The sequence below is a fragment of the Phaethon lepturus genome, unplaced genomic scaffold, assembly GCF_000687285.1.
Source record: "Phaethon lepturus isolate BGI_N335 unplaced genomic scaffold, ASM68728v1 scaffold4273, whole genome shotgun sequence".
In the NCBI taxonomy this organism is placed as follows: domain Eukaryota; kingdom Metazoa; phylum Chordata; class Aves; order Phaethontiformes; family Phaethontidae; genus Phaethon; species Phaethon lepturus.
This window is the reverse complement of record NW_010529589.1, coordinates 16,361-31,907: the sequence shown is the minus strand read 5'-3', so window position 1 is coordinate 31,907 and position 15,547 is coordinate 16,361. Positions and strand designations below refer to the sequence as shown.

At 37.1% G+C, this 15,547-nt stretch overlaps 1 protein-coding gene across 1 annotated transcript in view; it reads left to right on the top strand.

The window, feature by feature from the left end:
* SHANK2 (SH3 and multiple ankyrin repeat domains 2) overlaps nucleotides 1-15,547 on the top strand; it is a gene marked incomplete at its 3' end in the record, with an annotated part of 214,944 nt that overhangs the window by 186,899 nt on the left and 12,498 nt on the right. The window contains exons 9-11 of the mRNA XM_010283974.1: nucleotides 2,346-2,426; nucleotides 2,788-2,796; nucleotides 5,597-5,617. Coding sequence (XP_010282276.1) covers nucleotides 2,346-2,426; nucleotides 2,788-2,796; nucleotides 5,597-5,617 — 111 coding nt within the window. The remainder of the gene's footprint in view (nucleotides 1-2,345; nucleotides 2,427-2,787; nucleotides 2,797-5,596; nucleotides 5,618-15,547) is intronic.

Genomic DNA, 15,547 nt, shown 5'->3' with positions numbered 1-15,547 from the left:
ATTACTGTTTTATAATTTCTGCTTTATAGATTTCCTTTTTAAAATTTGAAATTCTCTTCTCTTACTTAATCCCGAGTAATTTAATTCTGTTGACTTATGCATTAATATGTCACAAAAAGGGTAATATTATTTTGTCATGCTTGCCATGAAATTTTATCTTTATGAATCTTTGTGTATTTATATGTTTGAAGATCTTGTAGTAAAATTTCTTCCAGTAGTGAGAAAGAAAAAGCACAAGGAACAGGTTACCTTTCTTAGGTTATCTATCTATTAATAATATAGAATATCTATCTATTAATGGATTATCTATTATTCTTCCACTTGGCTGATAGCAAGAAAGCAGCTACGCCAAGAGAGGTTAGTATAGCATCCTGTACCACAAAGACTTTGGGAAAGAATTGTCTGGGTACAAACAGGATGAGATTTTTTTCCTGCCTAGGTGTTGGGATTTCTAGTATTAATTTTAACAGAGATTATGGGTTAACCTATATCATAAGAATGGGCTAATCCCTTAAGAATGTCAGTGTGTTTCCTACCTACCCAAAAAACCCCACCACAAAAAGATTTTGCAATTTTGCACTATTTCCTTCACCTTAGATAACCCTGAGTTTGCTCAGGTTAAAAGCTACTCTGGGAAGTCACTAGGCCCTCATAATTACCATTAAGAAGAAAAGATTGCTGCTGCTAACTAGTGTTCAATACAGCAGCATCACATTTTTGAAAATTCCTGTTCCCCCCACCAGTTTCCTCCCACCCATTGTCAGTCACAGCCGCCTGCCTCTTCAGCACGAGAGCGGGCTAGAACCTGGCCCCCGAGGGCTCCCTCTTTGTCCATGGGTAAAGCTTTCTGCCTACACTGTGAGTGTTCTTGACATCTACTGCTTTTTTTTTTTTTTTTTTTAATAAAGCCCCTGGGGGCGGGGGGAGGCTATATTAAAGTAAATAATGTCAAATGTCAAAACATGGTCCTGCGTTATTGCTAGGTTAATAGAATTCCTATTCACATATTTTAAACAAACTTTTCACCTCTGTCCTTTGGGATGTGTCATATCGGCCTTAAATAAAAGTGCTGCTGTATACAACCCAAAGGGAAGTTGCTACTATAAAAACAAACTCAGTTCCTTGTCATCTTTCCAGAGCCTCCTGTTGAAAACGCGTCATTTGCCCAAAACATTCACTTTTGCATCTTGTCCCTTTTTGGTACAAGTCAGTAGCCTTTTGTGTTACCCGGTGACTGCCATTGTGCCGTGGGAATTGTGTGGAAGCATTTTCTTGCCATCAGTCTCCTTTACAGTGAGGCCAGTGTCAGATACCCAGCCTCGCTTCCCAGTGTTTTGTGCAGTTTCCCTCACAGACTTGCGGTCGCTTGCTGGGCAAGGGCAGACCTCAGACTGAAGTTAATATGTACCTCATGTCTGGCGCTGAATCTGAGCTGTATTTTTGGTTTCTTGTGACACACTGTTGTTCAAGCCTCTGTAAGATGAAGGAGCTTAACAGGGAAAGGATGATGCTGACATAGTGGGTATAGGTGGTGTGGGAAGAACGTTGTCTACTTTCCTCCATCACTCTTTCTTGCCCTCAAACTACTTTGCCATCTTTGACAAAGTGGTGTAGCCTAATGTATAGTATTGACCAAAACTCTTAAAAACCCTTAATTTTTCCTGGTGTCCCAGAGCCATTTCTGTTTACTAGAAATCTCCAACTTTCCTACCAACATTGGCATAATCTTTTCTGACATTATGATCCTTTCTGACCACCAGAAACATTGGTTATCAGGCTACTGAAACACCTGCTGGATTTTAGTTTCTGTGCTAGATGATTGCCTTGATACTTTCAGATCTTATTTATTCTGAGGATCACCTGTTTTCCCTAGTCTCACTGTAACTATTAAGACAAATTTGAATCTTCATTCTTGTATTTCTCAGGTTTAACAGTTTCTTCGAAGATAAAATTAATCTGGCAGAGATTGGCTGCTCTCCAGGAGATTTTTAGCTATGTACATTTCTTAGAAGGAGGGGCACAAGTGCTGCGAGGCACTTTCTGTAGAAAGTCTTTTTCCTAATGAAAAACAGAAGTGCACAGTTATTTGGCTTTAAATGTTTCTGTGTATCCTGTTACATAAAAGCTTGCTGATGTGTCAAACAACCTACGCTAAAAGTAGAAATGGTATAGAAATTCCATACATGAAAAACATCTCAGGGTTTTTTCCTCCGCATGTATGTATTTATTATTACCTTATTTTATGTAGCATATTCTTTTAAATAAATATGAAATTGTGTATGTGAATATAGTGGTTTAGAGACGTGTATTTACTTACACGGTATATCCTTCTGTTTAATGCAAAGCCCCACCACCTCCTAAGCGAGCTCCAACCACTGCACTGACCTTGCGGTCTAAGTCAATGACCTCAGAGCTTGAAGAACTCGGTAAGAAAGTGTTTTTCGACAAGCATGCTGGCGTAATAGAAATGTAAATATATATATATCTCTATGTATATACGTTAAATTGACTAAAAGGAACTGCACTGTGTACAGTATATAGAACAGAAGAGGTTTTAAGAATGCTGCATCTTTGGAGAGTTCAAATATGCATGATTTGCATGAATAATTTTTGTTTAAACTTGTGCCTTTACTGCTACGCAAGAGAATGTCGATACATTTTATGCATCATCGAAGTTTGGCACATCTACTAAAAAGTAATGCCGTATCATATTTTGTTAGCTTTGCTTTCTAAATTTTCAGTTCATCTAATATTGTTTTATTTTAAATTTCTGTGGCCTCTCATTAGTGGATAAAGGTAAGCTGCCAGAAGCTGTTGTTAAAAAGCTGACAGTGTTAAAGCAGCTTCAACTTCAACTTGTTTTCATTAGACTCTGTTCTGAAAAAGTGCATATTATGATATCACTTTGACTTCTGTGCATGATATAAGCTTAATTCTTCTCACTATTAGTAATAAAAAAGTATTGAGCATTCAGTCTTTTATTTGCTAATTTTAAGAAATGTAATTGTAGATTATTTGCTTGATCATCCACATTCTAGATATGCATAATTCTTTGGGAATTTTGATTTATCTTCTAGAAATGAGGAAGATAATAGTTCTTTTCTTCCTGGTTTTAATCTGTTAGGCCATTAAAAAGTACAATTTCTGCAGCTAGACTGATAAATATGTTATGGATGGACCATATATATAAAGAGAAAAGCCCAGTACATATTTACATATGGCTATTACACTAGAACAGTGTGTTTAGCAAGTGATAATTGGGTATAAAAACAAACCACATCCCTCATTGCAGACTAATAATCTATCATATAATAAAACCATTTTTCCATGTAATACTACATTGATTTAAATACTTACATTTATAATCTTTTTTTTTTTTTTTTTTCTGGCATGTACTCATGTGAAGGCCAACTGGAAGAAATCAAAGCCTTGTGGCCCCTTTTTTTTCCCTGAAAGTCAATGTTTTCTGGGGCAGATGGACCCCATCCATCCTTTAGTGAGTCAAGTCACATAGCTTCCGTGGGAGTTCTTACCAACAAAGAGGTTCTGAAGTGGTTACTGTCTTCTCTATGGTATAACAACCAAATGAAGACCAAAATGAAACAGTCTGATTATTTAGCTCTAATAGATCTCAGAAAATTAGACTTTTCTGTGCCAGGAAGTTTGGGAGCCTGACTGAAGGTTTCAACAGTTTGTAAATATTCCGTTAATTTCTGTTCCAGGATTAGAATGTAAAATATTTTTTTCTGGAGCCACTTTTTGCATTTGGGTGTTTTGATTTGTTTTCCTTTCATGGAGTGCGAAGAGGTTGTAAAACTTGGCTGGCTTATCAACAAACTTTCCCAAGGGCACAGAAATACTTAGGCACCATTTTTCGCCCTTCGTTATCCCCTTCTGCAACTCAATTTCAAACTGAGGGTATCCTTCTATTTCTCTTACTTTTCAATCTTACATAATAGGTACTGTTGGTAAAGCAGAGAGAAGCAGCACTCTTTTCTAGGGGAAAATAGCTTACTCATAATAAAGTCACCTCTACAATGAAGACCATCATAGTTTAGCTTTCTCACCCCTCTATGCAGGTTATAGTACTTGATCTGCTATTTGTTCTCATCGGCTGGCAGAAACCAGTGCAACTCTTGTGACTAGCAGCCATGGGACATACTTGAATCTTTAAGCACGTTTCCCATCCATATCTTTATCCAGGTGGGGCAAATATTACAGTGGCAAGACTTTACTATTCTGAAGAATATAGTCCTGAAGCATGTTTCAGAAGTGTATGTCCCCTAATAAAGCCGTAGTAATACTAGAGCATGGCAGAAATTTGTCTTCTTCCTAAACAAGACTGTAAATACCTGTTCCGTGATACTCTGAATATTTGCCACCCTAGCAAACAATACGGCTACTGTTATAAATAACATCTGTGGTCTACCTATTTTAATATATGTCCTTTAAAAGGGCTATTATCAGAAGGAACAAGAGTCCTTAAATTGCACAACAACCGAACAAGCTTCCAAAAGCAAAATGTTCTCACTATCATCAGTTAAAAGTTGTCTTCTGACATAAAACACAGATTGTATGTGTGTATTTATATATAATTTATATATCTTTATATGTATATGTGTATATATTGGACATGTGTATGAACTATGAGAACACCCACATTTTTATATCCATTAAACTATCTAATAAATAAGCATTTGTTTCATAACATGTATGTGCAAACTAAATAGGAAGTATGTATAGATGAACACTGTGGATGTTCTCATCTACATATGTGTAATCTTTTTTCTGAACTGAAGCAGCTCATGGTCTCAATAATGTCTCGTGGCAAAGAATTCCACAGGCTAATTATGTGCTGTGTACAAATGTATTTCTTTTTTATTGGTTTTAAATGTGATCCCTTTAATTTTATTGAATGTCCCTTGTTATGTAATAGAAGAAAAAGATAAGCGAAATGCCCCATTTGCTTTCCCTTAAGAGTATATATTTTTGTAATTTCTCCTAGCTAAGCTAAACAACAGCATTTTTTAAAAACAATTATACATCTCCCAGTATTTACAGTCACTTCCATTGCCTGGCTCTGAACTCTTCTTATGGTTTTATTTCTATGTTTTTAGCTACTCTGTTCTCCATAATACTGAGCAGACCATCTCAGTTGTTCTCTTTCAAATGAGTTAATCCAAAATATGGCAGATAACGTGTGCTAACGTGTCCTTTCCACTTTGATGTGCAAAGATTTGAAAATGTCCTGTTATCGTATCAATATGATATGATATTGAAAGCCCTGGTATCAATAAGTTGCCCCAGTTACTGTTTCTAAAAAAGAATTTAGAAAAAAAAAAAAGTATGTGTATCCCTGATACTTGCAGGGGAGCAGTTTCTTACAGATGAGGTATAAACCCTGATAAACTGTGCTTTTGCCAAGCTGTTTATCTGCTGTGGTTCGATAGATACATGCATAGCAGAGGCTAGCAGGGAGAGACTAACTTCTTAGATGGAAGAAAAATGTTTATGCTCAAAATGACAGACGAGGATTTAGCATATAAAAAATTACCTTCAGAATTGATTCACAGTTCATTCCCTTTCTATTTCCAAGCTTCAGTACGGAAGAAGAAGGGTAAGGGGAAGCATTTTGTCTCTTGTTTAACCTGTTTCTCACCTTTCCATAGTGAAGGATAATAACATAATGTAAATGTTGGCATATGGTCCAGTTTATTTTATGGTGTCAAATGTACATTAATTATTGTATATGTTTTTTAGTTATTTAGTTAATAAATTGCAAACACTAAGAACTCAAACAGAAGACTACATTTGAAAATATTCCCCACATTTCTTCCTTTTGTCTCCTTTCCTTCATCTTGCCTTTTTTTCCTTCTTTGTATCCGACTCTTTTCCAACCTTTCCATATCATCTCCTCACAGTTACTGTGCTAACTGGCAGCCACAGAGAACGCGTGGCCAGCCACATATCCTCAGTGTAGTCCTACGTTAGTGATTTCACTTGTCTTTTAATGGCCAAATGTTACTCCCATAACCACACTGTCTCTGTCTCAGGAAGTAGGGATCTTGCACACAACACTTGAACTTTTGACCTGGAGAAATGCTGCTCTGCACAATTTTAAGTTTTCAGTATAACATCTTCCATGGTGTCCCGTATGCATGGAGTGCCCTCCCTGAACTGATTCATAGGTCACTACCTTCTCCTTGAAATCTCTCTTAAAGACCCACTTCCCCTGTGGTCCCTATTAAGCAATCATCGAAGTAATGATGGCTAGGCAGAGGGGCAGGTAGAAGTAGTGGTGCTATTTTAACAGTTTTTATAAATGTAACTGTATATATATGTAAACAAAGTTTGTTTGTGTTTAGCTGTATTTTTCCATACTCCTGTATGTCATTTTGCTTTCTTAGACTGTAAGCTCTCCTGAGCAGGGACTGTGTCATTTACACGTTCCATGGCGTCTAGCCCAAGGAAGAGTCTCAAACCTCCCCGAGCCCCTGGGTGGTAGCTGGTAAAAGTCTACGTCCCGCTCTTCGACAAAGTTCAGTGTCACGGAAAGGAAAGCTAGGCTGTAGGCAGTACCTTCTCTCAACAGGGAAACTTTTGACTTTTAATGTTAAACAGGACAAAATCAGGTTATTTTCCACTCTTTAGTTTTCTGCTCTTTCTTGACCTCCTTTCAGCTCGCTAACAGAGGTTCCAGCTAGTGATATTTTCCATTCTCCGTTCAGAGAACATGACAGCTTAAACCCCATTGCTACTGGTATTTTTCTGAAAAATATGTTTTGGCAGCATATAAAAAATTCTTTACATTGTTATTGTGTTTTCTCTCAACCAAAAATTCAGTTTTCTGAGTCATAGGTGAGAGAGTCATGAAGATGAAAATAATGGCTGTTGTGATTTAGTTTGACTGGTTTTGTTGGTTGTCTTTCAAGAGGGGTTCTGATTCATTGGGAGGATAGGAAAAGGGAAGGACATAGGCTGTATTTTTTGTATTCAAGATAGAATATATGACATTTGTGTCTACAGAGATAGGTAATAAAATCTTTAGGTTCCCAGCGGTATGGCATGGGCAGTATAATCGTTTTACTGCAGTTACACAGCACAAATTACTAAAATGTAAACTGTACTTCATCTGTGCCACCGACTTTCTGCTTATAGTAGTTGCCTGACTCAGAGAGATAGCATCCAACTTCAAAATGTATGTTTGGAGCAGATGTGTTGTCAATAGTAAAACTCCTTTCTGGATTCTGTGGGATATCGGGGAGGGGGAAGACACCTTATTTTTTTCTTTTGTGACTTGTAGGTTTTCAAGACCTGTTGAATGAGGAAGTTATGGCAACGTGTAAACTAACAGTTAGTTATAGCAGCAATTTTTTGGAGGCAGTACTTAAAAAATAATTCTAGGTACTGTGTAGTTAGCCCATTAATACTGAAGAATAACCAAAATATTCATGCAGCGTATTAAAATGAAGACTTGAAAATACTCTGAAAATAAAACATTAAAAGAAAATCTGTGACACTCCCAATGCTTTTTTTTTCAGTCCTAATTTTCATCATCAATACAGAAAATAGGTATCATTAGAGTTTCAAAATTAATACTTTAAAATAATAAATTTAACTCTGTTCATAAAAAGCTTATGTGGTTCATGAAAGGCTTGGTTTTAAAGGATCTTTCCTTCAGTTTTTGTTTCTACTTTATCAATAACTTCTTGTGGATGGAGAATTTTAAACTAATATGATACTTAAGGAACACAGCCATAAACCAAGATCTGTAAATGTCTAGATACATGATTTTAAAGTTTCATGCTTCTCAGCTTTTTTTACTGCTAGGAAATGGGTTTGATTTAGTGAGTGATTTGGGATTTTCAGTGAAAGCTAAAGTGGGCAGTGTTTAATTTTAAAAACCTAATACAAAAGTCCTCTAAGAGAAAGTACAAAATTAAGAATAGAGCAGGCAAAATTTTCATAATGAAATGGGAATGATAAGATAAATAATTGTTCTGCATTTATAAATTTTACTTTGACAGTGTCACACAAGTCTCTGTTGTGAGCTAGGGGAGTAGTTTGTTTGTTCTTAGATTTGATACGGTAATCAATAGAAGATAATCCTTCTATATGTGGTGATACTGATTTTGGGGTTTGCTGTGGGCTACAGTACCAAATACAAATGGAGGATTTTCCTCCTTTGAAAGTTTAGATGCTAGTACGACCTCTCAGATACAGAATAACTGATATCATCCACACAGAATATTGTTACCTGGCATCAAGTCTTAGCGGCATTTGAATGGAAAAATATCAGTTGATGGCATTCAAAAGAAATATTATTAGCTCTGTCTGCAATCTGCATTCACGCTTCATCCCATTCCTGTTGTCCATTGTTTCAAAGGTGGCACATTCTAATGGCATCTGAAACAATGAATTGCAGAGCAAATATATATAAATGAATGCCAAACAGCAGATTACCTTACAGTGTTATGTTATGTTTGAAGAAACCACTCACAAAGACGTCAGCATTCATTTTTGTATTTCACTGTGGTGGAGTTGATGATGGAGATTTGTCTGCAGGAAACAATGGAAAGACCATCAAAGCAACTTTTACAGCACTCACAACATCAACTCCTTTGATAGTTTCCAGCATCTGCAGTGCTTCTATGTAGGAAGAAGGTTTTCTGATGTTCACCAGACACTGTATTTTAGAAGATGAGAGCAAAAGGCATCAGGCTTAATGAAGAATTCTTGAAGGGTATCCTTGTAAGTAATTGATTTGCATGACATATTTGAAATTCTAATGAGATAGCAATATAATAATAAGATAAAAGTTGTCATCAGGTTGTAGTTTTTCACAAGCATAAAGCAGTGACTCTGGGTGGAATTTGTGAAAAAATGGAATGTGTGAAAAAATATGGGCCCCATTTTTTGTTGACGTAGCAAGGTTACAGGTTTTATGACTTGTAGTCTAACTTGTGGGGAGTCCACAGCGGTGTAAGAAAGTATAGGATTAGGACCATGCCTATGACATGTGCTTTTAAAACACTTTGTAAGAGAAAAGTATTGAAAGTCAGCGTGTTTCGAGGAGAACAATGCTAAATGAATGTTTTGCACTGAAAAAAGTTTGACATCTAGCTGGCATTGTGCCGATTAGCAACTTGTGGCACAGAATCTTAACAGGTAACTCTCAGTACTGAGCACTTCTTCAAGCCAAGGTTTATGTTGCATGAAGTGGACAGCTTTAACTAACATTTTGAAAACACTGGTAATCCTGAGCACAGATCAGTTGAGTCTCTGTGTGGGTGTTCTCCTCATTTACGCTAGTATTATTTTTAATTTATCAGCTTATTCTTGAGTATGTAGCACCCTTTCGTGATACTTGTTTTTCTTTACTACAGGACAGTAATTGAACAGGTTTTTTCAAAACCTTTCTGCATCCGCCAAACGAGGCAATGGTATAAAAGAAGTTGGGAAAGGAATTGTAAGTGTCAAAGAAAACGTGGTTTTCGTAGCATTCGGAAACAGACGAATTAAATACATTTGCATATGTGAGTGTCGCTTGCTATACTCAGATATTATTAACTGAATATCTAACCACATATTCAAAATCATGAGTGCTTGAAGAACAGTAAAAATTGCATGTGTTTCCCAACATGGTACAGTTAGGGCAGTGGAAAACAACTTTTTCGACACTTTTAATGTGTTCTCTCTCTTTTTCAGGAGCCAGGGAGATGAAGGACTTATCTCCCTCATCTCAAAACTCCCTTTGCTGCTATTTCTCTTTTTTTCCTTCTTCAAATGTTCATATACCCATGTTAATTAATTTCTAAATATATTTTAAAATAAATGTTTTTAGATAATTCATCATAGTTTGTTTGTTTTTTCCCCTCGGTGTGGAAGCGTGAGAGTAAGTGTAAGAATAGAGAAGGCTGCAAGTGTCTTAGGTTCTCCACCTTTCTTCTTTGTTTCTTTTGGTTGATTGTCTTTCTTTTGTGACTAGGCCAAATTTTCAAATGCTGTCTCTTAAACAGAACATCAAATTGCCACTTAAATTCCACCTGGCTTGCAGGGTAGGAGTGGGTATTGACTATATTTTCTGCTTTGTTTTTGTTCTTAAACAGAAACCACTGTTAGACAATGACCATTCCTCTTTCAAGGTAGGCTGAATTGTAAGGCTTCAGGATTGCAGGTGCATTTTAAATGCCTGTATAATTATTTCATTAATTGAACGTACTGTTAAAGAGCTGGTACTTGAAAATTTTATCTATAGAAAGAATTTGAATATATCGGTTTTCTGCCTTCCTTAAAATTACTTTTGATGGTGTGATTATGATATGTAAGTGTGACTTATATGTACTAATGCGAAGATATTTTCAGCCCTAGAAACACAAATAAGACTTTCTTTCAAGAAAGTTTTGATAGTTCTTTATTGTGAATACATACAAATAATTTTCATAAATCATGTAATGGTGTTTATAGACACTCAATGTTCAATGATTAATTTTAGTCATCAAATAGTTATTATGTTTTACTGATTTATTTTACATAATTTTCCCTTTTTTGGATTTTAGTGTACTTTTTGTAGCTTTTTACAGTATCCCAGAGAACATACAAGTATTTTTACTCAATTTTCATAGAAGGAAATTGTATCAAATGGCTTATGTTTTTGACTGTATTGCAAAGCACTTTTGTTATTTCCTCGTTATGCTAACTGCTGAAGTAATATTCTCTGCCTGTTGTTTGCAGTATGGTAAATATGTGATTTTGGCATTGTGATTTAAGCACAATCCTACAACGTGTTCATTTTGGGTGAGGCTGGAAGAAGTTAATTCCAGATTAAAATGTGCTCGTGGTGGCAGATTTATGAGGATTAGCCTAATTGTCTAAAAGAAAACTCAAATCAATCCACTTCTGTATATTTTTTAACTACACATTTACATGACATAACTGCAGGCTGAACTTGTTTCTTTCCTCTAAATACGATCATAAACAAGAAATTTGGATTTAAATCTTAACTTTTAATATTCTTACTCTGAAACAATGCTTTAGCTAAGGTTAGTCTTTGAATTCTTAGCAGCATGTTGAAGGCCTAGTAACACTTTACCTGCTTTTGGTCTTTGACAAATTTTTATGTATCTATTCCTATGTGAATAGCTAAAAAGAAAGCCATTAGTTTTCAGTGGGCATAGCTAATGTAATGGAGATCCATTTTTAACCATCTGCAAATTGGAGTTACCTGTTTTGCCCCACGGGCACCAGAGATCTATTCGTCAAGTACAATTGCTTGTGTGGCAAGCACCATTATCATAGGAACTTCTATAGTCTGATCAAGCTTTCTTTTGAAATCAGTAGGTTCTCATCTTTCTGCTACCACCCCATTAGTATTGGAAAGCTGTTCTACAGTTTTGTTCATCTGCTGCTTTGAAAGCGTTGTCTAGATTCCCACACGTACTGTTCGCCCAAATTGTCCTTTACATAGTTCCCCCCACCCACAACCATTTACTCTGAAATATTTATCAAGTTACTTCCCAGCTATTCTTTTACAAACTGAGCAGGGAAAGATCTTTTGCATATATATGGGAAGTGACAAAAATCTAAAAGGAATACAGTATAAATAAGTGCACCTACTTGGTTTAGATGCTTATTTTTTTCAGACATGCAAACTTATTCGCATAATCACTTCTGGTCTTTATGGTAAAAACAAGCTACTTATAGTTAAAAATAAAAGCAATTTTAAAAATTAACCCATAAGAGAAAAGCAACATCACAGCCATTTTTTTATGTAGTTTAAGCAAACCTCGGTGCATTTTTAAGAAGCACATGTAAAGACTACCCTTTTAGTTTTAGTACTGCTTATGTAACTGATTTTTGCAGATTATTGACAAGGAAACAAATTTTATCAGCTAATGAAATGAAACTAAACTTGCAAACTCATATTCAGGGAAGGCGATGGAACAAAATATGTGCATATACAGTACCTGACATTAAGGGCTATGTGCCTAGACCTGTTGACACCAAGGAAGAATGAATGTCCTGTGTTCCCATCACTTTTCAAAAGGAAAAATACATGTGCCAAATATTTGACTGTGCTTGAACTGCAGATGCTAGAAAAGGTGGGTGATACTAAAGCATATAGGTGCAATTGGCATTGTATGAAGTTTTGCATAACTGATTGCGCCTGGTACAGTTTCTGTCTGTATCTATCTTAGGTATTTACAAGGCATCTATCACCTTGGTACCTAAGCACTTTGAAAAATGCACCCACCCCAGGAGGCATGATGCAGATACAGGCAGAGGCCCAGGTCCAGAGCAGCAGAGGCAGGTCCCAGGAAGCTCCCCAACTGTGTTACCGCTGTTGTTGAGCTCCTGGCCCACTTGTTGTGGCCAAAGAACATCTCCACCTACCTGTCAGCAGAAAGACGGTACCCCACCCCTCACGTCCAGCTCCACTGGTGGGGAATCTGAAAAGGAAAGATAATGGAAAAGGCAACGATCCAGTAGCAGAGGTGAAACAGAAATGGTGGGATTTCAAAAGGAGGGATTCTTAAAGAGCAGCACATCTCAGGGGAGGGATCAACTGCCAGTCCAAGTGGCAGGTAAGGCACAACACAGGCATAAATCTCAAATGTTCTTCAGTGAACAAAAGTTAAAGAAATACCTCTGATGTCTCTATAAAGTTTGTCTATACCCAAAGCCCTGCTCTGTTCTTGGCCTCTGTCTCAGTCCTCTATCCCTACAGCTGAATCAACTGTTCAGTGCTCTATGTATCTCAACCCAGTAATTGCTACAATCCTAAATATGTCTAATAACAAACTTAAAAGACTCTCACTGGAAAGGAATGTTGTGGTGCAAAGAGCCAGCACGGTATAGCAGTGCTCCAAAATGATGGACACATATTCGTGAACCTAAAGGCTGGAATAATCCTAGCTTCTAATCACCATGTTCAAAACAGGATCGGGCAAACCACAGATCACCCCTTGCAGGCACAAAAGATGGAGCAGTTCTCCTGTGGCCACCAGGAGCAATTGGTGATCTACCGTATCAGACCAAGCTCTGTATCAGCCCAGTGCAAACACCCATAGAGGCAGCCAGCTACGGGCTTTGCTACAGAAACAGAAGACCTGTCTAACAGGAAAGAAAGGCAGGTAGCCAATACTTTGATGGAGGTCCACTAGTTACTATTACATGGACCACTTTAATAATAGATCTCTTTTTTTTCTTTAAACACAACAGAATCAGCAAGGTAAAACGAAATACGGTCTTTAGAAACCTGTGAGTCCCACATGACTTTTGGAAATAACTACATAATACTCACAGTGATCAAACACTGAAGTTAAAGTGCAGTGGGTGACTGACTTCAGTTGTTTATATTTCCTTTAGCCCATACGCATGCTCCTTTCTGATTCCCTTACTTGGTCATTTCAGGATCAAAATGGGAGTCATGCCCTGTCAGAGCAAAGGACATGAGGTTAGGAACATGAAGCAAGTCACAACTTTGGAGACTACCGGTTTGTTGGCTGGTAACACCAGGCATAAATACAAAGATATCTATAAAAGACATTAAGTGACCTATTTTGCCTGTAAGTTGTATATATCACTGTGAGCAAAATGCTGCATGTAGGAATGGTGTGTAAGGGAGAAAAAACCAGAAAGATCAGAGAATCTGACCTCTTCCCTTTGCTTCATGCCTAAGGAAGCTAGCTGTGCTGCTTTGTACCCACTGTGTTTAAAGCTTCGTTTTAAAAGAGGGAGAGACTTTTTTAAAGCCAATTAAAAACCAAGTAAGATCAACCATGTCGATACATAGTTTGGTCCATAGCCAGCTCTGACTTGACAGTCGTAGTGCCCCCTCTCTTTTCTCTTTTTTTTTTCTTTTTTGTAAGTCACCCCTTTCCCAAGGAAATGAGGTAAAGGCAGTTAGTTGAGGTTAACTCTTTCAGCCAGCTTTAATCCTACTGTCAGCAGCTGTTCAAAGCAGTCAGTGTCTTATCTGGCTGCTAAGGACAGTTTCTGGCCAAACCAAGTTTTCCAGTGCCCCTGTGGTAGCTGGCACACCTTTTCCACAGCACCAACCTAGCCACTGGTGCAATCATCTTACCAAGATCTGGTCTGAATTTAGGGCGACCTTTGGTCATCAAGGAATGGATTTATTGGGCAGAGACTGACACGTTCATCAAGGTGGTGTCAGCCATTGACCTTCAGGTAGTTTTCCCATGATCGCTCTGTAGTGAACGAAAGCTTGTGTAAGGCCATGCCTATAACGCACCCTCGGTTTCCCCATGCCCCACATCAATGCTTCACAAAGCTTCCAGAAACTGGAGTTTAACTAGAGTCGTTGAACACTTTGTTATGAATAATAACAGTTACGAATATTCCTCCTTTTCATCGCTAGTCAAGTTAACAAGCCTGTCCTAAAACCTGTGAATGTATTCATTATTCATAAGTATTCGCCAATAGTTTCCACAATTAACTTTCTGCCCATGGGTTTTCACAGACTGTTTGCTTGTACTCTTTGTCATTTGTGTAATTGGTCACCTATGCCAGATGCTGTTCTTTCAGCTCTGAAAGGCTGAAAATGCTGATTAGGAGGATAGCAAGTGATAAATTTTCATAGAGAATTAGGAACTTCGCGAAAATTTATTATGCTTTTTCAGAGAAACTTTTGTTTGCAAGCCTCTGGCAAATGTGTAAACATGCACAAATAACTAAAGTGTTATGAGCCCCCTGAATCTGAAAAAACTAAACTCAGCGATACATTTACAGAAATATTCATAAATTAATGTGGGGTTTGGATTTTTTTTTTATTTTGTTTTGCTTCAGTTTTTGAGTTTTGACTTAGTTTGGTTCTATTACTTACCAATTACTAGGTGGGCTCTGTTTAGAACACATGCCAGGCAAATGGGAGTTTTCAAAAATGGGGAATTTTCTGATGACATGTCAAAAGAAATACAAAGACATTTTGTATGAATGTCCAGTGGCTCTACCAGAATGAATATATATGATCCCTTATATTTCTCTGATTCCATAGGATTTAACTGAAATGTGTGTTTGCTGTGTGTGGTAAATATAGGTCCCCTGTTTTTTTGTTCTTTTTTTCATGTGTACTCAAATGGGGAAATGCTGAGAAATAATTTCATGGTCCTACACTATAGTTGTTAAGAGAGGTTTGTTAATGAAGAATTGCAGCTACAGCTGTATTAGACAAAGAGGGAGAAGAATTGCAAAGGCAGAAGCAGTTATTACAGTTAGGTTGATAATACAGTCCCTTTCAGATCTCCGTGGAGTGGAAGAGCCAGTGATTGCATGACAGTTTGTCCCTAAAATTCATTTTCATAAGGAGCTCATGCCTTTTTACAAATACAATCTCATCCTCACTTTCCATAAAACATGCAACTGGACAGTCCAACCAGACGCAGAGAGAATGTGAATACTTTGAATGTGAATACTTTGAAGTAGTGAATATGCTAAATGCATAAATTATATCCATTATTGTAGCATTTAAAAAATCATAATTATATTAAGCCACAGAGAATCCCTTTTAGAGCAGTATAATATTGGA